At 34.3% G+C, this 27,070-nt stretch overlaps 1 protein-coding gene across 3 annotated transcripts in view; it reads right to left on the reverse strand.

The window, feature by feature from the left end:
• The window catches only part of LOC134695589 (uncharacterized), a 39,874-nt gene extending 18,736 nt beyond the window's left edge, over nucleotides 1-21,138 (reverse strand). The window contains exons 1-6 of one of the 3 annotated variants that reach the window (XM_063556859.1): nucleotides 20,012-21,138; nucleotides 10,957-11,028; nucleotides 6,021-6,079; nucleotides 4,083-4,179; nucleotides 2,580-2,648; nucleotides 1,330-1,421 (exon numbers count right to left, since the gene is read on the reverse strand). In XM_063556859.1, coding sequence (XP_063412929.1) covers nucleotides 1,330-1,421; nucleotides 2,580-2,648; nucleotides 4,083-4,179; nucleotides 6,021-6,079; nucleotides 10,957-11,028; nucleotides 20,012-20,620 — 998 coding nt within the window. In that variant the 5' untranslated portion in view covers nucleotides 20,621-21,138. The remainder of the gene's footprint in view (nucleotides 1-1,329; nucleotides 1,422-2,579; nucleotides 2,649-4,082; nucleotides 4,180-6,020; nucleotides 6,080-10,956; nucleotides 11,029-20,011) is intronic. The other 2 variants (XM_063556858.1, XM_063556861.1) reach the window with 2 other exon arrangements.
• Nucleotides 21,139-27,070: the final 5,932 nt, after the last annotated feature.

Genomic DNA, 27,070 nt, shown 5'->3' on the forward strand with positions numbered 1-27,070 from the left:
ATGCTTGGCGCGTTTGGTTACCGTCTTATTGGCGTAGACACCACACAGCGTTTATACATGTTTATAAAAAGAAGATGTGGTATGATTGCCAATGAGACAACTATCCACAAAAGACGAAAATGACACTGACATTAACAACTATAGGTCACCGTACGGCCTTCAACAATGAGCAAAGTCCATACCGCGTAGAAATAAGTTGATATTTTTACATTTGTCTTGAATGTCACCTTACTGTCTCGAATGTAACCGTACTATATTGAAAGTCTTCTTACTGTCTTGGAGGACACCCTTTTGTTTCCTAATAACGATTGTTGCTGGTTTATTTCATTGGTTACCTGATGTTTTAAATTATAAAAAAAAATCTATCAAATTAAACCTATGCATTTTTTATAGAGAGGAGGTTCGCTAGTGGAGATGAAATCAGTCAAATCAAATGTACATGTATTATTGTCATATGAATTTCCCAAACTTCATATATACCAAAATTACCGTTCTAAAATGGGAATTTTAAAATAAGCCATGCATTGAACGTTTTTTAGTGGAAACTCATCGTTTCCCAATTTTTGTAATAACACAAAATTTCACACCCAATCGATGTGATTGTTTATTATCATTTACACGATTGCTAAATTCTACCAATGATCTACTGTTATTTATTTATGGTGCATGAACCATGAAATCGACTTTCCAGACACTTTCAAGGGCACAGCTTTTTTAAATGGTGGTACTGATGGTTCAAAGTTAAATAAAATATGGTTTTGATTTCTGGGTCACGCCCCTTTACCTTTCTAAGTCACGCCCGTTTACCTTTCTAGGTCAACGCCCCTTTACCTTTACCTTTCTAAGTCAAAGCCCCTTTACCTTTCTAAGTCAAAGCCCCTTTACCTTTCTAAGTCAAAGCCCCTTTACCTTTCTACGTCAACGCCCCTTTACCTTTCTAAGTCAACGCCCTTAACCTTTCTAAGTTACGCCCCTTAATTTTCAAAGTCAACACCCCTTTACCTTTTTAAGTTACGCCCCTTTACCTTTCAAAGTCAACGCCCTTTACCTTTCTAAGTCAACGCCCTTAACCTTTCTAAGTTACGCCCCTTTACATTTCAAAGTCAACGCCCCATTTACTTTTATAAGTTACGCCCCTTAACCTTTCAAAGTCAACGCTCCTTTACCTTTCTAAGTCAACGCCCTTAACCTTTCTAAGTCAACGCCCCTTTACCTTTCTAAGTCAACGCCCTTAACCTTTCTAAGTCAACGCCCTTTACCTTTCAAAGTCAACGCCCCTTTACCTTTCTAAGTCAACGCCCTTAACCTTTCTAAGTTACACCCCTTTACCTTTCATATGCTACAACTCTAGCCAGCTCTGTTTCTACTTCTATTGGAAATAAATTTTTAAATGCTTTCGTGGCCCTTAGAACCCAGGCAATCTGAAATATAAAAACTTAAAATTGAATTAAGAGATAATTAGTAAATATTTTTGAAAGTCAAATGATACATCATTCCATTTGTTTAGCAGCCTAGCATAAATCATTGTTTAGCAAAATATTTGAAAGGAAATAACAGCTGGATTGAGTTTACGAAACAATCTAAATAAATTTTGCTGTTTCATTGTAAACATCAAACATCGTACGTTACGGATTTGGAAACACAATGTACCTTGCTGTCTATTCGTTTTCATGATTTCTAAAATCTACCTGGATGTGCATCGATAGATATCATAGGAGAAATGTCTATTTGCATCGTTTATGACTTGTTGTATGAAATATATATAAAACAAAAACTATCTTTAAAAAAGATATCCGTCGTATTTAAATTTGAGTATATGTTTAAAACTACCACGTCGATAACCTTCAGTAGCACAATGACTAAATGATGCAGGACCTCTTTAATACAATCTCCATCTGAATGTAACTACAAGAAATTCTTTACTTAGTCTGGTTATATTAAGGCAATAATATATAAGAATATTGTGATGACACCTAAAATTTTTATTTGTCAAAAAAACTAGTGCAAATAAAAAGAAACAAATATACATTTACTACTGTTTACATTAAACTTCATTCATGGTTAACAAAGCTAGAAACTATTGGTAGTATAAGAAGTATCTATCTGTTTACATTCACCAAAACAAAACCCCGCGGAAATCTTACATGCGTAGGTGCGTTCTAAAATTCATGCACGTTCATACAACAAAGTTTACATTAAAAATTATATAATTGTCTCGAACAGTTGTCACGGATGCAAATAGCTATTTGCAAACAATAATTTTAATACAAATATAAATCTTTGTAAGATCTAGTTTAAATATTTATAGTTTTTCACTTGCTTTCCATCACGATATAATTTTCGAGACGTATTTTTTAAACACAACCAAATCACCCACCATGACAGCATTTTGTCCAATCACAGAAAGAATTTTCGAGCATGCGTAGTCTGTTGCCATAGTGAAACGTCCTTAAGTTCAAAGTGCACAAACCGAAACTATACCGACTACGTCGGAAAAATGTACTAAGTTTATCTCTGATATATCAATTATTCTACAGCAAGATGTATGTTGTTTGATGTAAATTGTTAAGTTCACTTACTCGTTTTAGGTCTGTTACTGTTCTAAATTCAGGTGATGTTATCAACGAGAGGCGCACGTCAAATCCAATCTACAAATTTCAAATTGATAATTATGTGATGATTCTGTCGGCCATTGCTACATTGAGAAGAAATATTCTTAAGTTGGTAGATATTTCATGTTTTAAAGTTTTTGGGTGGTATTACCAAGACTAAATATTGTCCAAATATCCGTGTTGTCGTTGGATTAGGACGAAATTCGTCCGAAATGTAAACTACATGTATGTCATTAGTCATCAACCCATCAAAATCAGAATATTTAAATGATGAGAAAAACACTTTGTAATGTGTTATTTTTAGCGAGCGTAGTAGTTTAATAGTATATTTCATTTGCCACTTACACTAGATCGAGTGTAGAAATGTAATAGTATATTTCATTTACCACTTACACTAGATCGAGCATAAAAATGTAATAGTATATTTCATTTACCACTTACACTAGATCGAGCATAGAAATGTAATAGTATATTTCATTTACCACTTACACTAGATCGAGCGTAGAAATGTAATAGTACATTTCATTTACCACTTACACTAGATCGAGCATAGAAATGTAACAGTATATTTCATTTACCACTTACACTAGATCGAGTGTAGAAATTTAATAGTATATATATACATTTCATTTACCACTTACACTAGATCGAGCATAGAAATGTAATAGTATATTTCATTTACCACTTACACTAGATCGAGCGTAGGAATGTAATAATATATATATACATTTCATTTACCACTTACACTAGATCGAGCATAGAAATGTAATAGTATATTTCATTTACCACTTACACTAGATCGAGCATAGAAATGTAATAGAACATTTCATTTACCTCTTACACTAGATCGAGCATAGAAATGTAATAGTATATTTCATTTACCACTTACACTAGATCGAGCATAGAAATGTAATAGTATATGTCATTTACCACTTACACTAGATCGAGCATAGAAATGTAATAGTATATTTCATTTACCACTTACACTAGATCGAGCATAGAAATGTAATAGTATATTTCATTTACCACTTACACTAGATCGAGCATAAAAATGTAATAGTATATTTCATTTACCACTTACACTAGATCGAGCATAGAAATGTTATAGTATATTTCATTTACCACTTACACTAGATCGAGCATAGAAATGTAATAGTATATGTCATTTACCACTTACACTAGATCGAGCATAGAAATGTAATAGTATATTTCGTTTTCCACTTACACTAGATCGAGCGTAGAAATGTAATAGTATATTTCATTTACCACTTACACTAGATCGAGCATAAAAATGTAATAGTATATTTCATTTACCACTTACACTAGATCGAGCGTAGAAATGTAATAGTACATTTGATTGACGACTAATCTGTTTCCCGGCAGTTATTGAAATTCTTGACAATAATATTTGTATATTCCGAAGGCATATTGGATATTTTACGGAGGGGACAAACCTTATCGACGACTTACACTAGATCGAGCGTAGTTATCTGTGTCTTCCTTGTCTATGGACTTTTTCATGCGTTTTAACGTCGCAGCCGTGTTTGGTTTATCTGCTTTGTAATATCTACAATTCAAATACAATATCAGAATCATTATTAAGTAAAACAAATATTACAAATTGCTTTGCAACATTTATTACAAAAAAATATATAAGATTAGACGAATTCCTCAAATGGTTTGTTTAGGGTTTACAAATCAAATAAATGCTTAAATTGGCCATGCTATTGATCCCGAACGGATGTCATGACACCATGAATACCAAATAACCATTTTTGCTTAGCTTTGTACACGCCATTCGATTATATCTCGGTTCGCATGCACTAATCAACAATTCCCCTACATTGTTGAAATAGTACTAGAAATAGTAAAAATAACATTTTATAAAAACTTTGTGTCTAATCCTCAAATATTTGATCTCACCGCGGCTAAGGTTATAAATTCGTTTCAAAATGAAAAATCGTTTCCCCGTGACTGATTGATTTCTTTAGTACCTCTAAAATGTTTTCTTAAGGGTTTATATTCTACACTATCTTTCCGAAGAGCAATATGTCAGGATTCTAATTAAATATTTGATTAAAATTTCACCACTTGTATCACATTTAAAATTTACGTATGTAGAATATAGCATTCAATAAAACTAACACTAAAACACTTTTAACTAACTAGATAATAAAACATGTACAAAAATACATATTTACAAAATTAAGAAAATTTAATATTCAAAGACTATTTAGGGAATGACTTATATCAAGAATTCCTGGCTAAATTAGATCCTTACTTCTAGTTCTATACATTACTTAATTGAGGACATATCCTAAAATGAACTAAACCGAAATAAGATACTTAGCTATCTATGAATTAAAATGTATTTAATATAAAATATTTGTATTCGTTTTATAAACAGTTTTGCATTTTTGAATAAAGTGACACTTTTTGTAATTTAATAATGTATAAAATTGATCATAATCTTCGAACTTATTTCGAAGATTTGTAAACTGTTATGACCTGCATAAAATAGATATATAAATGAAAATGGTGAATGTGTCATAGAGACAACTACCCGACAAAAGAGTAGAAAACAGCTGAAGGTCACCAATGAGTCATCAACAAAGCAAGAAAATCCCGCATCCGAACAAGATTTTCATCACTGCACAGAAAGGTCTCTTTCTTTAACTATGTTTACCAGTTAAATATATTGTCGCCAAGTTTCTGTTTTAATTGTCTAATCTAAATTTAGCCGTAGCACTTATTAACCTAACCTCTACAGACATGTATTTAGGTATTATAACGACAATGGCTGTGCTGTGTATACCGGTAACAGCCTTGTATATCCTTGTCGTGATGGACACGTTTCTATTTCAAATGTTCAAAAATGTTTCAGTGTTAAAACAGTAACTTTATCGATGGTTAAATAATTTGATGATTTAATAATTTAGATAAAAGCCAACTAATAAGCGGCTATTTTATAATGCATTATAGAATTTGATTTTTATCAACGTTTTCTATAGGAGTAACACGACGGGTGTTTCATATGTAGTTCTCTTCCGGAGCTCAGTTTTGATTTGGTCTATGTTGCCCAGTCTTAGTTTTTAATGTTGTGTTATGTTGTGTACTGTTTTGCTTCATTTTTTACGCCATGGGTTGATCAGTTTATTTTCGACTTTGGGTTGAATATACCTTTAGTATCTTTCGCGTCTCTTATACAGCTTTAAAAAGTCAACATTGCTACTATAATCCAGTGACACACAACTAATTGTTTAAAAGAAATGTACACATGTATCAAACATTACACAAAAGAAATGTACACATATGTATCAAACATTACACAAAAGAAATGTACACATATGTATCAAACATTACACCATTAAACATCTAAACAAATTATGTATGTTAAATGACACTTACTTCTTTCTTGAATTACAAGCCTGTATAATCTTGATTATAAACCTAACTGCTTCCTGTATCTACAAAAAGTTCAATGTATGATTTTATTATTATACAAGTGTGGACACAGATCAGTGTGGATAGTATTTATTGTTAAAATTGTGTTACTAGTAGTATATTTGAGTGTTATCATCACCGAGTTCATGTATAAGTTGTGATTCCTGCATTTGTTTGTTCATCTCCTGGTTAAATTCTAACCAAGTATTAAATATTATAACCCTGGGTTAAAATCAAACCGTATGTTATTTGCTGTTGTTTATCCTGTGATGAAACTAGACCCTTTGTTTAAATTTCCTTGGTGAAATGATTCAGGTTTAACCTTGGTTCGTCCCTGTGTTAAAAATTCAAACCAAGGGATAATTAAGTATAAAAGTACGATTCTGGATTGAAAAGGTCACTTAACATTTTAAACAACATATTTTTCTTTTTTTTACGACCATAAGTTATCAAAAACTGCCAAATTACGCTATATGTTATAGTCCTTCCCCCTTTAATATGCAACGAGGTATACGTCTACCTTTCATACATTTTCAAATCGACTTTTTTTACCGTGCCATGTGAAAAAGCAACTAAGTAAACTAACGGACTAATTGATAACAAAATATTTCACGAAAAAATAAAAGAAGACAGAAATGAACCAACGACAAACACTGGACTACAGGCTCCGTATTTGGGACAGGCACATCAAGTATATAGCAAGGTTAAAGATGTTTGAAGGAGCTAACCCTCTCCAACTAGGGACAGCGGTGTAACAAGAACAAACTATGCATAACAATAAACGAAAAACAAATACATGTATAAGAAACAGCAGAAAAAACTACAACCACTTGAATTATTACAGACCCCTGATTTGAGACAGGCACACATAAAATGTGGCAGGATTGATTCAGAATTTAAATGTCTGTTAATCACCTGCTTATAGTCAGTTAATGTCTTATTATTTAAACGTTTCAATAACAGTTACCGTATTACTTTAAAAATTCAATAAACAAACATTTGCGTATGACAAAATAGTATGAAGGCATTATAAGACAAATTCTGACAAATTTAATTATTAAAACAACAGACTTCTTGATCTATTAAGCATTGACGTAAGAGAAGAAAAAAATCACGTGATTTTCTTTCGGCCTCGATTAAAAGACCATTAAACCTTTACAAAAGTGCATAATATTAAATAACGTTATTGTGTAGTTATATAATGTTTAATTCATTCATAAAGGATCATAGACCAATGCGAATAATTGAAAAAAATCAAATAATAAGAATACGTTTTATTGTAAATTATATCACTCCCAAGCATTTTAATATTGTTTAAAGTTAAATCACACCTGATGACTTTTTTAAAAACATTTGAACAATATTACACTTATATAAAGTCAGGAAATATCATGTAACATAACGTATTTACTAAGATATTTTATACTTTAATCCAATTAAAAATATTGCTGACTCATAAAAATAACGTTATCAGTTTTTAAATCAGGATATTGTTTTAATTGAGCGAACAACCAACGTATACAAATATGTTTACAGTGGTAGTATAAGCTTGGATTCTTGTACATTTGAAGTGGAAATAACTGGTTCGACTTTACAGATATCACTTAGTGTGCATATTGTATTTCTATTGTGTCAATGTGTCTTTGATGGGATTAAGCAATTTCAATTGATATTTTATAGTGTGGTTTATATTAGTTTGATAAATATGCGACCCGTTTTTTCCTTCTAAACAAAATCTACCGTTTTTTGACTATATGAAATAAATTTTGATCAATCTATCTATTTTTGATTTTTGATAAATAGTCGGTACACCTGCACATGCAGGTGCTTAGGTGCTGTGATTAGAGATAACAGATAATCAATGAAAAGGAATTTTACATATACTTTTAGATTCCGACGAAGCCGTATACGTTTGATAAAGAATTTCAATAAACATTGTGACTTAATAGATAGCTAATACTGTTTGTCTAGTAGATATAAGACGATGCGATATGATGCCAATGAGACTTCTCTCCATCCAAGTCAAAATGTATATAAGTAAACCATTATAAATCAAAGTACGGTCTTCAACACGGAGCCTAGGGTCCCAAACATTACTGGTGTAAAACCATTCAAACAGAAAACCAACGGTCTAATCTATATTGGACGATTAAGAGCGTTCAATCTACGAAATACATTTTATAGATATAAGAAGATGTGATCTGAGTGCCAATGAGACAACTCTCTATCTCAGTCGCACGTATAAAGTAAACAATTATAGGTCACTGCCTTCAACACCTTGGCTAAAACGGAACAGTAAGTTATGAAAGGCACCCAAATTTCTAGTGAAAAGCAATTCAAACAGAAAACCCAACCGTCTAAATTATAATCTTCATTATAAACGAGAAACGAGAAACACGAATGGACCACATCAACAAATCACTGAACAAAACGTTCTGGGTTTTCGCGGACTGCCCAATGAAAGTAATGTATGTGAAATGAGAAAGTATAACGAAGTTTTATTGATGAGATAAATACCGATGTTTCCAGGTTTGCAATGTAATTTTTCCGAGGTCAATAATTCTCAAAAGGAAATTGCGCACATTAAAATATATGAATTTATAGTATTTTCCATGAAACATCATAATAACGAATTTTAAACTACTCGATGATTTATGTGTCTTATTATGGAAGTTAACGGTGTAGAAAAAGGACCCTTTAACAGATTGTTGTAATAATATAGATCAAAATCGGAATTTAAATCTCACTTAAAGAAGAAATTTTATCAAAATATGTCTGATATGATTCAATAGTCAAAGAAGTGCTTTAAACGTTAAATTCAATATGTTATTGCAAGTAAACAGAAAACAAAATAACCAAAACTATTGAGTTTGAAAATGTGTTGAATACGGAGTCTTGTTTAAAAGCAAAAACCTATCAGTTTGTTACCGGTAAGTAAATTAATAAAATTCAATTTTCTAGTGTTTCGTTCGAAAGGTTTTCTCTAAAAAAACGAATCTTCATTAATTGATGTTACCACAGCGCTTTGCTGGTTGCACAAATAACAAACATGAATAGCTAAGAATGTTTAAACATTAAAGTCCTTAATACACGAAGAGCTTCACCGCCTACAGGGACCAAACAAAAAAAGCCAATACATCTAAGGTCAACTTCAAAGTCATCAATTTGAATGGCAATTTGATTTTAAATTATGCTGGATTCTGGACGATTTCAAGCTTGAAACAATGACAAAGAGACCCCTGTCTATGTTATTTTTTTTTGTCTTTTGCTTGTTGACCTCGTTAGGTTTCTGTATTATTTAATTGTTTACATCGCATTTCCCTTTTACTCACAAACAAATAACGTTAAAAGTTTATACTATATTTGTAAACAGTACAATCCCCGTCAGTCCTCGATTTATGATTGTACTTTTAAAAAAAATACCAAGTGCTTGGGTAAATTTGTACACGCGTTTATAAAAAAAGCAAACAAGACCACAATCGGGATCCATCTCATGTTGATGTGTATAAACAGTTACTTATTAAGTCAACCTACATGTACTCATCTAGACAATATTAGTTTAAAAATTAAGTTAAATATTTTCTCCTGATGAATAAAGTTTTTTGTCCGTTTATCCTCTTCAATTTATAAATTATTTGATTTACTCTAAAACTGAATATGTATGAAATACTTTAAATAGGACGTTAAACAAACACCAATCAATCAATTCGTTTATCTTTCTCTCAACAAGTCCATCTGCTTTCTCTCTATGACGTCATGTTCAGCTTTGATTGGTGTCAACTTTATTCTAAACCTGAAAGTTTGTTTTTTTTACCCAGAATTTTAAAAAGAATTTTGATGAAACAATTCAATGAAATGAAAATGGTTATTAGTATACATGTTTATAACTTTGTAATATATTTTTACAGTGTCTCATAAGTCAATTTGTTTGGCTGGGTGTTGATTATTTTAAATATTGTATATGTTTTACTGTATATTGTTCAGATGTTAATCAATACGTGACACTTTAATAAAATAATTTATTATTATTATAGGGATAACACAGTTTATCTGCATTCACTATATGACATGCTATTTACCTTTGATTGGTGCGAGGCAGGGAACACTGTTTAATTTGATTTGTTTTGTTTCGTTTGCTTTCATTGTACATGTATGACTTGCTATTTTGTTTGACATGCTATTAAGCTATGATTGGTGTCAAGCAAGGAAAATACAGTTTAATCTGGTTTTAGATTCATATGCTTTCATTGTATAACGTTAAAACTTCATTGCTGTAACAGTTTAATCTGGTCTTAAGTTTATCTGCTTTCACTGTATTGCATGCTGTTTAGCTTTAATTGTTGTTAAAAAGGGAAAACACGGCTTAATCTGGTCTATAATTCGTTTGTCTTTCTCTGTTTGACGAACCATTTAGCTTTGATTAGTGTCAGGCAGAGAAACATGATAGTTTAATCTGATCTTAAATTCATTTGTCTGTCACTATAAGACTTTAACTTTGTTTGGTGTCAGACACAGTTTAAACTGTTTGTCTCTTACAGTGTCACGTGATATTTAGATGTGATTGGAGTCCTGAAGAGAAAACAAGTAGTTCCATCAAAAAATTAAAAAGAATTGAAAAATTAAAATGCATGAATTGTAAATCTTATGTAATCTGCTACCTTGGAGATTCAATTGTAATGCGTTACCTTGGAGATTTAATTGTAATGTGTTACCTTGGAAACTTAATTGTACTGTGTTACCTTGGAGACTTAATTGTAATGTGTTACCTTGGAGATTTAATTGTAATGTGTTAATTGGAGATTGAATTGTAATGTGTTACCTTGGAGATTGAATTGTAATGTGTTACATTGGAGATTTAATTGTAATGTGTTACCTTGGAGATTTAATTGTTATGTGTTACCTTGGCTTTAGTGTCTCGTGGTTCTTGTGATTTAAACTGTTTCAACGTCTCAGGATCCATATGAGCAATTCTCTATAAAATATATTTTAAAATGATAAATAAATGAATAACAAATATGTCGAATTAAATATCAAAAATCAGAACTAAAACCTAAAACTGCTATCATGTTAAATTTCAATATGTTAAAAAAAAATGAATAATAAATGTAAATTGCATGCCCCATGATGTAATTTTACACATCGCTTAAGTCCATTTCCTGCACAGTTATAATTCCAACTGTGATATTGAAAGGAACATAATTACTAGTAAGTATCTGTGTTAAAATGCAATTATGTTTTTTTTTCAATATGAGGATTGAAGGAACCCTTACAAATAACGGGAGATATAAATGATCTTAGCCATCGATTGTACTGATATTAGATTGATACACTTTTGATATTTGTTTTTCTAATTCCTTTGACGCATACAAGGAAATACACGTCATCTTTCTTAAAACAAGTCCCTTTGACGACTTGTGAAATAAGGCAAATACATAATAATCAATAAAACATTGATTCGGTCGGACCATTATAAAGAAATTAATATGTACTAATATTCCTTTATCAAGAGATAGGGCTATATTCCATGAATTTATTTCTCATGCTGGGGACATTTAAACACAATAAATCCAACCTTCTATCAAATTCAAATGATCACAGCTCAATGTGTGTAATTTTTATGTTATATAAACAATATTATTCATTTAATTCGTAATAAGTCATCAAAGTATAAACTAGAGATTATAAAAGTCTGAGGATAAGTCAAAATCCGTAATTTTTTCATACTTTTGGATGTTTTAGGTAGGTATCAATAATTCCAAAATTTGTAAAAGAAGGACATCGCTAAACCAAACCCTTAATTCTATCAATGGTAAATCAATGTATAAACTACGGATGCATATCATTTCTTATTGTTTATTGATGTCATTCAATGCAAAACTTGTAAAATGTCCCTTTTTGGTCATAAAACTGATCGATGGTTAAATGTTGTAACAGCATTTGAATAATTGCACGATTATTGATGAAATTTCATACCCATACAAATGCAGGGGAGTAATAGAACTATTTTTAATGTTTTAATATGATTAAAACAAAGATCTCGCGTTAACTGGTAAGCGAGATCATAGGAACTTGATGTTACACTCAAAAGTCATGAACATATGCAAATGTATCTGTTTCAATGATTCAACGTTTGTTTAGTTTTTTCATGCCAAAGTTGAAACTTTGCGTTCTGAAATATACACTTAAAATCGTTAAGTCTATCTTTAAGTCTAATAGCCAACCCAATGTATGTACATATAGATTAAAGTTTTAAATTTGGCAATAAAACAAGTACATGTATTATATTGGTAGAGAATATTTTTAAAACGAGTGTATTTAGATAAGATTTTCATACACAAACATACAGATATTTAAATAGTGTCAAGACCGGGGTCGAATCGAAAAACGATTTTTATTTTTTGAATTAAACCTTTTCGAAATTAAAATATAAGTTAGACGCGATTTGATATAAATTATATACAGTCTTCGTAATATTGATTTTAATATATTTGAATCGACTGAAATTTAATAAAGACATTAATAATTTTCAGTTTCTCATTAAATTTTCCAAAATTAAACATGTCACATGTCATTTTAAATAAATATTTCTAATTATAGTTGTATAGAGTACTTTATAATGTAGCAGTTCAATACATGGCATGCAAACAATTTAGCAGACTAAGTACTTAGTGTTTTCTTGTTATTACACATTTGAAACGTTTCAAGCAAATAAGAGAAAGAGCGCATTTGTAAAAATAGACAAGAAGATGTGGTATAATTGCCATGAGACATATCTCCACCTGAGTACAAATGACATAGGAGTTGACAGCTAACGGTCACCGTACGGCCAACAACTTAAGGTCACGGGATGACCTTTAATAATGAGCAAAATCCATACGGCATAGTCAGTTATAAATGGCCCTGAAATGCAAAGTAATTCAAACGAGAAAACAAACGTCCCGATTCATGTACAAAACAATGAACATAAAACAAATATGCCATGCAAGTGCTGGGTTGTATCCCGGATGTATACCCATATTTGTTTTTCTATTATGATATACAGCAACAAACGCAACCACTGTATTACATGCTCCTGGCTAGGGACAGGCACATACAGAATGAAGCGTGGATAACACATATTCGCATATTGCTGGTGCCACACTCCTCAACATGGGACAGTCGTTCGTGTCACAGTCTAATACAAGAACAAACTATGAATAGGATTGCCAATGGGACAACTCTCCAATATAGACAAAATTGTATAGATTTTTTTGTTGTGCTTCAAAATGACATACAATTTGTTTCGATGTGCTTGAAAATGACATAACATTTGTTTCCTTGTGCTTCAAACTGACATAAAATTTGTTTCGTTTTGCTTATCATTTTCAGCAATGTTTTTTTTTATGTAATTTAAGTTACATGTGATGTATCTATGAATTTTAAAATTTGATGCTTATACATGTATATCTTATCTGCATACCCTCTGTTTTACGTTATGCCTATGTTATTTATATTGGATAAAAATATCTTCAAGAACTTATGATCGAAATGCTATATATGTGATCCAAATTAAAATAAAACTTTCGCTCGTATAATTAATGTGTGAACATAAGAGAGATAGCTGGAAAAAGACGGGAATTTCTTGGACACAGACGGATACAACAAAAAAGAAATAAATACCAAACACATAACACCTCACTAAAAAACAAATTCTACACAAAATAAAAAAAGCGGGTTGAGGTCACATGTACCGGAACGAACACTTTCTTTAGACTCCCCATGACAATATATAGAAGTCAACAAAAAGTGAGATGGAAGATCATCCCAAAGGGGCATCCAATCTCATAAGTAAAAGACAAACTGACAACTTTATTGTTAAACATTGTAAAAACCAGCATGATCAATTGAAAAAGACAAGCAATATTCTGCAAAAATGCTGTGATAAAAAAACAAGAATTTGCTCATTTTCACAGACAAGTGAACGCAAAAACTAGAATTATTCGTACATGTTATTGTTAAAGTTTTAAAAATTTTGAATTCAACAGAAAACGTTGTTTACTTTACGATGAACTGCATATATTTTTAAATATAAGTATAAATCGAATCGAATTTTTATTAAATTATGTTATGACTATCTGAGTATATGTACTTAAAGTTAAAGTAAACATAAGCATTTTCAATTTAAAGGACAACGTGTTGTAAATAAATGAAAAGTAAATAATATTTGATGTCTATATGCATTCCATATTTATGATAGGAAACGGTGTACTCTACGGAGGAATACGACGTGATGGCATATTTGACTCATCACTCACCACCCAATATGCGATGCCGAGTAAAAAAGTGCAAGCCTGGTAAAACATTTTTTCACTAGACAAAAAAAACAACACAATTAGACAAAGAATCGAACGCCTCTATTTTGCAATTGTATTGTGGTGTAAAAGCATTGAAACCCTCTTGACTGTTGTCAGCCAATTAAACGTACAAATTCTTCCTTAAGCAGACACAACTGTGCATGAACTGACTTTGTGTCATGGGTGGATACTCCATATCCTTTGTTTTTCTATTATGTAATGTTATATTTTAAGAAACCGATCTGTACTGGCATGTAATAATTGCCACTGAAGCGAATAACAATCAAACAATCTTTTCTTAAAATTGATTAGATTTTAAGTTTGATGTACATGTAGGATATAAAAGCACCGCTCCCTACGGCCTTTTTTAAATGAGAAAGCAAAAGAGTCAATGCATTGCGAAAACGTATAATAACACTTTTAAAGTATTTAAATTTTGCCTTTGTGTTAAAAAACACTGTGAGCTATACAAGTTGAAGCGTGTATACCGTACTTTGAAATACACTGAAGTCGGTAATTTTTAGATTCAAAGAATATTGAGTAGTAGTCGAGGATATATTTGGTATTTGGAGAGGCAAAGGGGATAGTGTAGAATGGAATTCAAAATTCCAAATACTCTGTTATAAAAATATGTGATTTAAGAAGAAATCATACCACTCTTTTACTTCAAAGTCAGAAGTTTTAACACAACAATCAACATTAGACCTTTAAATATCTTCTTATCTGAACAACGGTAGTGTAAGATACTATAATTATAACGGTTATAAAACATTTACGGAATAAATTAAACTCTTAACATAAATATAAATCACTTCAAAAACCATTAGATTTGTCAAGATGTATAACAATATTTGAAAACTGTGCCGATCAGAAGGCCATCAGTCACGTGATATTTTAAAAGCAGTAAAAAATTAAATTCTAAAGTCGTATAATATTTTTTTTTGTTATGATTGACTTTTTGACCTTAAGATAATGAAATTATTTTGAAATAAAAAAAAACCCATATAAAATTTTCAAATTAAACAGACCAAATAATGTTTCGGTTAAAATACCAATTGGTCAATATTTGAGAACATGGGCTGCTTAAGATTCACTTTTTAATAGGCAATACTAAAACTTTACTCTGGTTTTTTTTTGTTAGGTTCGAGTTGCGTAGTATTTAGATATATATGTAACGAATCGTAAACTCTTTGGTTTTTCGTCGTTTATTATTATTGCCATGGTATTTTTCAGTGGTATCTTCGAATTATCTCTTTTGCGATCTTCGGTTTCTACTAGCCCATTTACTTTTTCCCAACTTTTCATGATTTTTGTTGCTTTTATAACTGTCCGTAAGTATTGCTGGAATAAAGTTTTCTATTCTTAAATGACCATCTCGATGTGCTAAGGCATTTTGTGATAAGCTGGAAGCTTGCCTTGCATTGTCTTCTGACAGGTACTTTTGTACTTAGATTCGTTATCCTGATGTTTCCCTGAGGGTCTTGCTGGGGTTTACAACATAGAAAATAGTGAGCAAAATCGCAAAATTAGGGGAAGAAAATGCTAACTATACAGAGAAATATGGGGGCAAAAAGAGGGGGGTAGGGGAGGCAAAGACCGTTCGGTGGTCAGCCTAACATAGGCGGAATTTACAGATTTGGCAACAGGTAATCCTTTTAGAGAACACATTTTCCATTAAAGATTTAATATGTAAGGTGTATTTTGATTTTGATTCTAGTTTTATCAATCACTCTGCCCTAATGCATTGAAACTTACATTTGCCATTTACTGGTAATTCAACAATAGTAAAAAGTAAAATGGCAAAAATACCAAACTCCGAGGAAAAATTCAAAACGGAAAGCCTACTATCAATTGGCAAAATCAAAAGCTTTATAACTACATCAAAAAAATTGAAAACAACTGTCATATTCCTGACTTGGTACAGGCGTTTTCTGATGTAGAAAACGGTCGATCAAACCATGTATTATAGCTAGCTAAACCTCTCACTTGTAAGATAGTTGCATTAAATTCCAATATATTGCCATTTACTGTTATTTCAACAATACTTACACATTAGAAACCCTTGCAATTGTATTTGATTGATAGCAATGTTCAATACCACCCTCTGAGTCTTTTCTGTAACATGATTCACTTTTTATAATACGGGTATTTTATTTCGATTCATTAATGGGACAATTATTGGTTTACTATTTTCCATTAAAGCTTATTTCTTTAGAGATATATTTATTAAACTCAATAACCTGATATGATAATTTGACAACTTGTGCATATTAAAAAATAATCTCCTTCTTTCTATGCATGAAGCAATCGAAAATTCATACAATATTAAACTGTCAGCTTTGGCTTAGTCGTGTACAGTAATTATTAATTAAACTCCTATTATATGAATTGAATGAGTATTGATTTAAAATTAATCTTGGATTAAATATTAATATTGAATTATGTATTGTACAATGTAAATGGATTAATCAAACAATCTTTTCAACTTTTGAATGAAGTTTTCTACAGGTGGAAAACTCAGGGTCAGACAGGGTTAATCAAAATTACAACAATTTTCTTTTTACGAGGCTGACGACAAATGCATAGAAGGAATATTTCAACGCCCCCTTTTTTTTTATCGTGACCTTAAACACAGAATATGAACATACATTTGTCAGTAACTTTTGTCTGTTGAAATATAATGTGACGGCATTTGATCGACTTTCTTATAGCTCATATGATTTCTCTCATTGAAGGATTAACATTTTCTTTAGCTTGTCTCGTGAAGTGATAAATACTGTACAGTGTTACATATCTGTTCTGACTGCGGCAAAGATAATCATGGACATTCCTGCTTATTTTTTATGATCTGTTTAGGGTTTTAGTTGCATCCTCTATCAGGATCTGCTAAACCCTTCCGGAGCACCTGAGATCACCCCCAGTTTTTGGTGGGATCCGTGTTCCTTATTCTTCAGTTTTATATGTTGGGAAATGACGTGTACTATTGTTTTGTCTGTTCGTCTTTTTCATTTTTAGCCATGGCGTTGTCGGTTTATCTTCGACTTATGAGTTTGACTGTCCCTCTGGTATCTTTCGTTCCTCTTTTCTAGAAACCCTCTTCCAAATAACTATGGTTTATTATTTTTATTTGAACTTCAACAATATAGTTACCCCTATGTACACTTACCAGTGGCGGATCCAGAAATTTTCATAAGTGGGGCCCACTGACTGACCTAAGAGGGGGGCCCGCTCCAGTCACGCTTCAATGATTCCCTATATAAAAACCATTTTTTTCCCCAAAAGGGGGGGGGGCAAGGCCCCCTGCCATCCCCCCTAAATCCGCCTAAAAAATTTAACTGTATTCATCAATCATCTACTATATTACTCCCACAACAACCCCCTTTATACCATGATAACGAAATGAAAGCAATAGCACATTGGAAGAGCATTACAGAACATATCATAAACTTCAACGGTTATTTTACCGGATGGAATTGCAACCTTGAACTGAGAATTAACTTTACAGACAAGCTATATATCAATATCTGCTGTTCATGACCAATAAATACCATGACCAAATCAATCTATAGATCATATTAGTTCATCAATGCGAAATGTACATTGAACAAAACATAATGTTGTTTTGGCTTTAATAGGTTCATACATAATATAAAAGTGAGACAATTTCGCATTCATACCTAGTTTATACATAATGTAATTTGTTAGAGGTATAGGGGGAGGGTTAATTGAGATCTCACAAACATGTTTAACCCCGCCGCATTTTTGCGCCTGTCCCAAGTCAGGAGCCTCTGGTCTTTGCTAGTCTTGTATTATTTTAATTTTAGTTTCTTGTGTACAATTTGGAAATTAGTATGGCGTTCATTATCACTGAACTAGTATATATTTGTTGAGGGGCCAGCTGAAGGACGCCTCCGGCTGCGGGAATTTCTCGCTACATTGAAGACCTGTTGGTGACCTTCTGCTGTTGTTTTTTTTTTATTTGGTCGGGTTGTTGTCTCTTTGACACATTTCCCATTTCCATTCTCAATTTTAATAGTGAAAAAAATTCGCATTTATTCCTAGTTTATACATAAAGTAATAGTGAGAAAAAAATATGTTTTGCTTTTCATTGAATGACACAATCTCCCATGCAGAGTTGTCGGTCCTTGAGAGAGAGCAAGGACCGACAACTCTGCATGGGAGATTGTGAATGACTTTCAATTTTAAATAAATGGATGTTTCGTTGATTAGTAAATTTGATAAAGGTAATTTAAACCCCATTAAAACACGAACAACATTTCAAAGCAAAATTAGACAGGAAATTAAAGTACCTAATAAAATTATAGTGATGTGAACGTCTTTTGCAATTTGCCTAAGTTATCTTTATTAAAAACCCATATTTTTTTTTGTATATATGTTGACAACAAACGACCGAAAAGCATGAATAAAATCAAATTGTAATAACATCACGGACGATAAATAATGTCCATTATGATAGCGTACACTATATATACAATAGGCTTCATGCATATTGTTATCTATTGGGATAGAAAATAATGAATAAATAAACGATAAAATTATTGTCAAGCTGAAATTTAATTACTCGTAAAATTTTATAATGTATCATGTGCATAGTCTGATAGCGCAAAAAATCACTACGACGTCATAAAATTACCCTGTTTATGTGTTAAGGTTCGTACATAAACATTTAACCTAAAATGTACCAGTTACTTTCATAAGATTCACACCCAAACAGAGATATAGTTTATTAATTCATGATACATGATACCCACAAACTAAAACTGAGGAGAAAACGAGGGGGTTTGATTGAAACCTTCAAAACTTTGATAAGGAAGTAAGCTCATTTTTTGAAATGGCAGATGATTCACAACATAGAACCAGTAGCAAGACAAATAGCAACATAGTCATCCATCAAAGATTCCAATCTTATATCTTAAAACACTCTGTTAGATTTGCTAAAACCGGGTACACACTTCCTGATAAAATCACTATGGCTCTATCCACAAATACCTGATAAAGTCGATAAGATAAATATTGGTCAGACGAAGAGTTCCATTGTAACATAGATGTAATACCCATCAATGGTGGATCCAGAATCCATAAGGGGGGGGGGGGGGGGCGCTGCTGGACTGCTGACCTACATGGGGGTCTCTCCAGTCATGCTTCAGTGTATCCCTATATAATCAACATTTTTCCCCACGAAAGAGGGGGGTCCGCCTATGCCCATCATGGGTATTACATCTATGATTGTAATGACTATAAAGCAGATATATATAGAAGTCACGGACAAACATATATCCTTTATAGTTACAGATGACAATGTGTCAGTCGAATTTCCCATATTAAAATCATTTCAACTTCGATTAAACCCGTGCTGAAGTTTAAAATGGCGTTCAGTGACAAGTATTACATTATATTGTCGGTTGATCATTTCTTTTGTGCCGTCCCCTCCTTCCTTTATCACTTTTATTTGTTTTCTCTCTCTCTTTCTCTCTCCTTAATACAAACCCACCTTGAATTATATATATTTAAACTTACCCAGATTTCTCTCTCATTTTGTTCTTTCCCCCTTTCTCTCTCCTTTATACAAACCCACCTAGAAATATATATATTTAAACTTACCCATATTTTCTCTCTCTGTACAGGGTCCATTTTACTCATAAAATCACCTAATTCTGCGCGAGGTTTTAACATAGACCTTATTTCCTTCAATCTATCTGTAACTGGAGCTTTTGATTCATAATCGGGTTCTGGAATTTCTAACTTTTTTCCTTTTTTCTTAAAATCTTCTAAATTTTTCTCTAACGTTTCATGTAGGATCCAATTGTGCTCCATTTCATATATACCTAGTTTATGTAGTTTTGATTTGGCAGTATCATTATCATCGTCATAATTTGTAAGATAATCCAGGGCCTCATCATTGTTTTTATCTGAACTACGCGCGCGGTTTTCCCTATTTTCAGGCGTTGAAATGTAACTGGCGCTAGCATCCCTGACGTTGACGCTTAAATCTAAATCACAATCCGGCTCTATATGTGGTAATAATAGAGACAGTCGTTCTCCTTTTTCTTCGGGAGCAAGAGATTTTTTCTTTTCATCAATTATTGTTTTGAATTTCGGAAGATGTTCGAGAGATTTTCCGAGATTTTTTGTAATTTCGTATTGCGTCACAGAACGTGGAAGATTCACGTTACTATGATACAACCGATTTATCCCATTTTTAGATGGCATTTTCGTTGAAATAAAGATAATAAATCCTTGTAAATAAATGAATATTGAGGGGACACAATGATCACATAGCTATCCACATTTACACAAATATAAAGTCACTCCATGATTTAAAGACAACACACAGAAAAACACTGAAAAATCATTAATCCCAAAAAATCAAAAAGACACACCAGTTATTGACAGGTGGAAATCCTAAATAAATATCTCTCTGTAACAATTGACAAAATTAAATCCTTTTAATATTTCGATAAACACAAAAGAATTAACGATTGGTTAAAACACATTCTCTCTTCACGACGAGTGGGATTAAAATATATTCAATAGCTAATTTGGCCCGATTTAAAGCGTGGTTTTTAGCCAGGTAGATAAAGTTTCTACCCCTTTCTACCTGGATAATGAATTAATAAGTAATTTATAACAGTCAGTTTTCTCCTTATTTATAATTCATGGACTGGTTAGTAACAGGGTTGTTCAGACTGATATACGATATACTGTTATGTAAATAACACCAAATTAAGTTGTATTTTAAAACAAATTACACGTCCTTTACAAACCACTAAATCCCAACATCAAATAAATTATGTTTTAAAATCAAATAAAATCGGATGCAAAGTATACTCAAGGTGGGCTTTATTTAAATGACTTTAGTACACAATATATGATGGGTTGTTAAATCACATTGGAACTTATTTTGATATACTAATAAAAAGTGGGATATAAAATGTCGTCGAATGTAAAGATAGATTTTCTAAAACGAAAGGATACAAGGAAAGGACAGGGCAAGTTACTAGATGTATTATTTGATCTTGTACATACATCTTATTTTGACTAGCTAGGCACATATTATTTTCGGTTTTATCTTCCGGGTTCCCCCTTTTTCTGTTTTTGAAAATCCTGGATCCGAATCTCTTTTTCGAAAACTTTCACATAGAGTTTTTATAATCTTAACTAAAAACACACGCTGGATCTAAAACTGACCAGACTCACTAGGATTCAGGGAAAAAAAAACCACAATGAGTCCTAGGATTCAGGGAAAAAAACCACAATGAGAATAAAAGAATGAGTTTGGAAAAAAAAAGAAAACAAACTCAGCCGTTTTGGTTGGGCTTAACTTCTGAATAAAATTAGAAGTATGAAACACTTGAGCAATTAGCGATACAACTAGAATATTATTTTTCATTTTGTTTTAGGTATGAATATGACATTTATACATGTATGTTAATTTCCGCCCTGAAGCCTATCTTTTCCCGAACGCATTTTTCTCTTTTTTCATTCAAGTGTCACACAGTCCTCATTTGTATTTCGTGTAACACCTGTTTTTTTCCCGCGTATCCTAAATACTTGTTTATCAATTTTTGGATGGCTAGGGGGAAGTTGATTTTTATTGGAGGCTGTAGGATGAAAAAGAAGGGAGGGATAAATATTATAACAGAAAACGCGAAAAGAAGTACATATAATCACTATATGACATTTTCCCATGGTATGTACTTTCGAAATTTCCAGAAATCATCTACCCACATCTTTTTCAAATTTAAAACACACTACAAACAAACAAAACATTATATTTTCCTTCGGTGTATTTTTCGTGATGGTAATTGAATAGCTATGAGTAGTAGGGAGGGTGATCTTTTAGGCACCCCAAAAACGCGTGGCGGCTGTGGCGCACCCAAATAGTGTCAAACCCCGTCTCCGGAAGTGACGTCACTGGTGAAAGGTCAACGAATCACGCCTAGGGACGCTGGAAGTCCTAATAAGGCCATGACGCTCGTAACCTATGACTCATTCCATGCCAGCTTTCCAAATTTGGTGACGTGCCATGATTCATACCAGGAATGATTAGATCTTCCGGGACGCGTACCCTATGACTAAGGGACCGTGATGAATCATTAAGGATGGGATATATCCTTATTTGGTCATGTCATGTATTCACTAATCAAAATCCATCAAAATGTGTATACAACAGTTAGTTTTCTGAGCTTCGCATCATTCACAAGTCAGTCCAGATGGAGAGCGCACGTTGTAACTTAGAGTTAGGAAACAAGAGATTTGTACAAGCTACTGAATGGAACGACGAAATTCGTATAGACGTGAGAGAGTGGGAGCTCAAGGACGAAAAGTTAATCCCAACGAAAAAGGGGATCAGCCTTCCACTGAACATATGGAAGCTACTAGTGGACAATTTCGAGTTTTTGGACCAGGCCCTAGCAGAGAAGAGGGTGTACCAATCTCATCTTGGGGGCAATGTCTACGCATCCGTGCAGATCAAAAGCGTTTGCTTGGACCTTCGTTTACACTTGCTACCCCCCTACAAAACGGAAGTCGTTCCCACCAAGAAGGGAATTTGTCTACGGTCCGCGGAATACGAAAAGCTAAAAGACGTGGCGAACGTGATTGGTGACTCCGTCCCGGAATTATGTTCCATCGTCCCTTGTCCATACAGTTCGGACCATCAAAACCAACTGGGATTTTTAACATGTTCAGGGTGCAATCCAAACCACTTCACGGAATGGTGAATGAAAGTGACAATGATAAGGAGATAGGATAACTATTTGTTTATGTTATATATATAATTATATATTGGTTTTATTAAATATGTCCATTTTGAATACGATTTGCCCTGTTTCTTTCACGAATTCTCAAGAAGATTTTTTATTTTTACCGTTTGCACATTTTACAAAGGAGAATATGAATGGAAATTCAAGAAGTATTTTTTCCGATCTCATTCGGCTATTATATATTTTTAATTTAAATAGTCAGAAAAAGTACTTTTCGAATTTTCAATCATGTGTTTGACCTCAGATGACCTGATACACACGAAACCTCGGTGTGACTCATTACAAAAAGACTTTACATCAGCTCCTTATACGGTAAACAGACTTCCGCTATGACACACAGAATACCCTTAGTATGACTCATTGCAAGGAATTTGCACCAGCTCCTTTCACTATGACTCATTTCGTCCATTTTATATTATCAAATGAAAATAATTGTAATATACTATTTTAACAAATGAAAATGCAGGTGACAATATCACAAGAGTACATATAAGCAGTAAATGATCAATATCTTCATTTTCACGATGGAGTTTCAATGCGATGTGTGTAACAAAACCTTTTCAAGACAATCCGACCTAAATAGACATAAATTATCCGTTAATGGATCTAGTTGCTTCTCCTGTGCTAAATGGGATAAAACTTTTAACAGAAAGGATGCTTTCCTACGACACCAGAACACCTGTTCATTAAAATGTAAAAATTGCGAAACAAACTTTCAAAATAAAACAGACTTAGTCCTGCATGAACAATGTCAACACCAGGGCAATAATTTCAAATGCGGTGGGGCGGCGGTGGCGGTATTGTTCAAAACTTTATAAGAAGGGGAGAACACGGGCTTCATCTAATCATGGACGAGTTTTATTTATTCGTCAATAGCGGAGACTCGCTCGATCTCTTTCCCGAGAATAGGGGAGGTCAGTTCTCAGTACGTTTACCTCGATCACACTTAACGAATGGAACGTGGGAGTGTGTCCTATTGGAAATGACGTTCGTGCCTACTTTCGAAATACCCACGCGCAGGGTCTACCTATGTTCCGACGTGGTGAGGAAAGAATCGTACGTCAGAGACACGTATCTACCACTACTTCAATCCGTAGCAGTACGACGGGACGAACGATGGAAGTCGTCTTCGAGAGACCACTCTACCACACGACGAGGGGAGGCGAGGTGACACTATTGGAAATCACCGTCAGAGACGATAGATTACGAGTGTGCCGATTCAAGGACGATCACGTATTCTGCTTGCTGCATTTTAGAAAAAAAGTTATAAGAGGATAGCGGATTCGATATCGAAGTATAAATATGGAATGTCCTACCTGCCATAGACGGTTTTCCAGGAGAGATGTCATGCTGAGACATTATCGCAATCAGCATGGAAGTGGGGATACGCCGCCCGTGCCTGCGGTGGAAGAACAGCCTCCGCCGCCGCCGCCGCCGCCCGTGCCTGCGGTGGAAGAACAGCCACCGCCGCCGCCCGTGCCTGCGGTGGGAGAACAGCCGCCGCCCGGCCCGTTCCTGTTTCGACACCCGTTTAACATGATCGTTTCGGGTCCGACGTCTTGCGGCAAGACCCATTTCGTGGCGGAAGTCCTCCGAGAAGCGGAAGCGATGTGCGAACCGGTGCCGCAAAGAATCGTCTGGCTGTACAAGAGATGGCAACCCCTCTACGACGTCGTACGAGACGGCGTGAACCCGCCGGTGGAGTTTGTGAGAGGCATCTTCGCCGACCTGGAGAGCGACGACTTCTTCGATCCGAGAGTGCGCAACGTGGTGGTCCTGGACGATCTGATGACCCTCGCCAGCAAAGACACCCGCATCAACGATCTCTTCACCGAAGGAAGTCACCATCGAAATCTTTCCGTGATCGCCATCTACCAGAACCTGTATTTTGGAAAGGACCCCACCCAGAGAAGAAACTGTCATTACATGGTCCTCTTTGACAATCCGATCGATCGACAGCCCGTGGCCACCCTGGCACGACAGATGTACCCAGGTCGATCCGAACATTTCCTGCGACAATTCGACGAGGCCACGAGAAGACGACACGGTTATCTCCTCGTCGACGTCAAACCGGAGACTCCCGAGACGGAGAGACTGCGCACGAACGTCCTGACGGGGGCGGGAGAGGAGGAGACGACCCAAACGGAAGAAACGACCACGAACGATCTGATCGCCTGCGAAGAATGCGGACTGGTCTTTGTACACCGCCGCGGACTGGAGGAGTATGCGTGTGGCATGGAGGAGGAGGAAAGGGTCTCCCAGGCGAGGAGGCTCGACAGCAGCGAGGATACCTCCGAATACGACACGGACGAAGACGCACTTCCCATGAGCGACGCGGAACTAGAAGAAGCGTTGGAAGGGTTACCGGTGGACGTACGTTGTGCCGAAGTGTTACCCGCAGACATCTCGCACCGACCGATGACCTATGTCGTCAACACGGATACCTGCGATGGACAGGGGAAGCATTGGGTGGCGTTTCACTTTCCATCCACGGGACCGGCAGAATTCTTCGATTCACTCGGACGTTCTCCGGAGTATTACCATCGTCGCTTCAGGAACGTGCTCATCGCCAATGGACCTCAATACAGATTCAGTACGACTCAAGTGCAACCTGGATCATCCGATACGTGCGGACTCTATTGTGTACATTTCGTGAAGATGAGATATAGAAACATTAGCATGGAAGCCATTGTGAAAGATTTTTCCCCTAGAGACTTGATGAGTAACGACGACAAACTGCTTGCATTGTACGAATGAATGTAATAAATATATATGAAACTGACATCTGCGTTGGTATTTTTTTTTCTATTTGCCCCGAACACGATACGATTAATCGGTGATTGACGTTCACACCATGAAGAGTTGCCTCCCTTTTTTGTACCAGAGTTCTTCGATATGATCATGTGACCTTGCCTCGAACGTTGAATTGTCAATCCACGAGATATATATATATACAGAGTTGCTTCCCTTGTTTTGTATCAGATTTAACGTTCCTCGATACGATCACGTGACCTGTTGTCCATATATGGACATGTGTTTTATTTTGATTTTTGAGTGAAAATAAGGTTTTTACCAAATTTGGTCATAATTTCCATATATGGTCATAGGGTATCTGGTCGGTTTCCATATATGATCGTGTATTTTATTTTGATTTTTGAGTGAAAATAAGTTTTTTACCAAATTTTGTCATGATTTCCATATATGGTCATAGGTTATTTTGTCGATTTCCATATATGATCATGTATTTTATTTTGATTTTTGAGTGAAAATAAGTTTTTTACCAAATTTGGTCATAATTTCCATATATGGTCATAGGTTGTTTTGTCGATTTCCATATATGGTCGTGTATGTTTATTTCGAGTGAAAATAAGGTTTTTACCAAATTTGGTCATAATTTCCATACATGGTCATAGGGTATTGTGGTCGTTTTCCATATATGGGATTCATCATATGGTGGCCCAAGAGTCGTAATCCGACATCAGGTGCCTCCGTTTTGATATATAGCCCTTCATACTAGAATTGGCAAAGATCTACGTGAGTTCTTCTGTTCATATGACGTCAGCGCCTTAGCGCCTTGCGTTTTTGTGGTTGCATAAAACATCATCACGAACAGAAAAAAATACTTCTCGAATTTTCATACGTATATCGTGGTATTGTCATGTAGTGAGTTATGTCCTGATCTTGCATCCTGATGATTCATGGTCGCATGGTATGAGTCAAAGGTTACGAGCGTCATGGCCTTATTAGGACTTCCGGCGTCCCTAGGCGTGATTCATTGACCTTTCACCCGTGACGTCACTTCCGGAGACGGGGTTTGACCATATTTGGGTGCGCGACAGCCGCCACGCGTTTTTGGGGTGCCTAAAAGATCACCCTCCCTACTACTGCTATGCAT

The sequence above is a fragment of the Mytilus trossulus genome, chromosome 14 (assembly GCF_036588685.1).
Source record: "Mytilus trossulus isolate FHL-02 chromosome 14, PNRI_Mtr1.1.1.hap1, whole genome shotgun sequence".
Lineage (NCBI taxonomy): Eukaryota > Metazoa > Mollusca > Bivalvia > Mytilida > Mytilidae > Mytilus > Mytilus trossulus.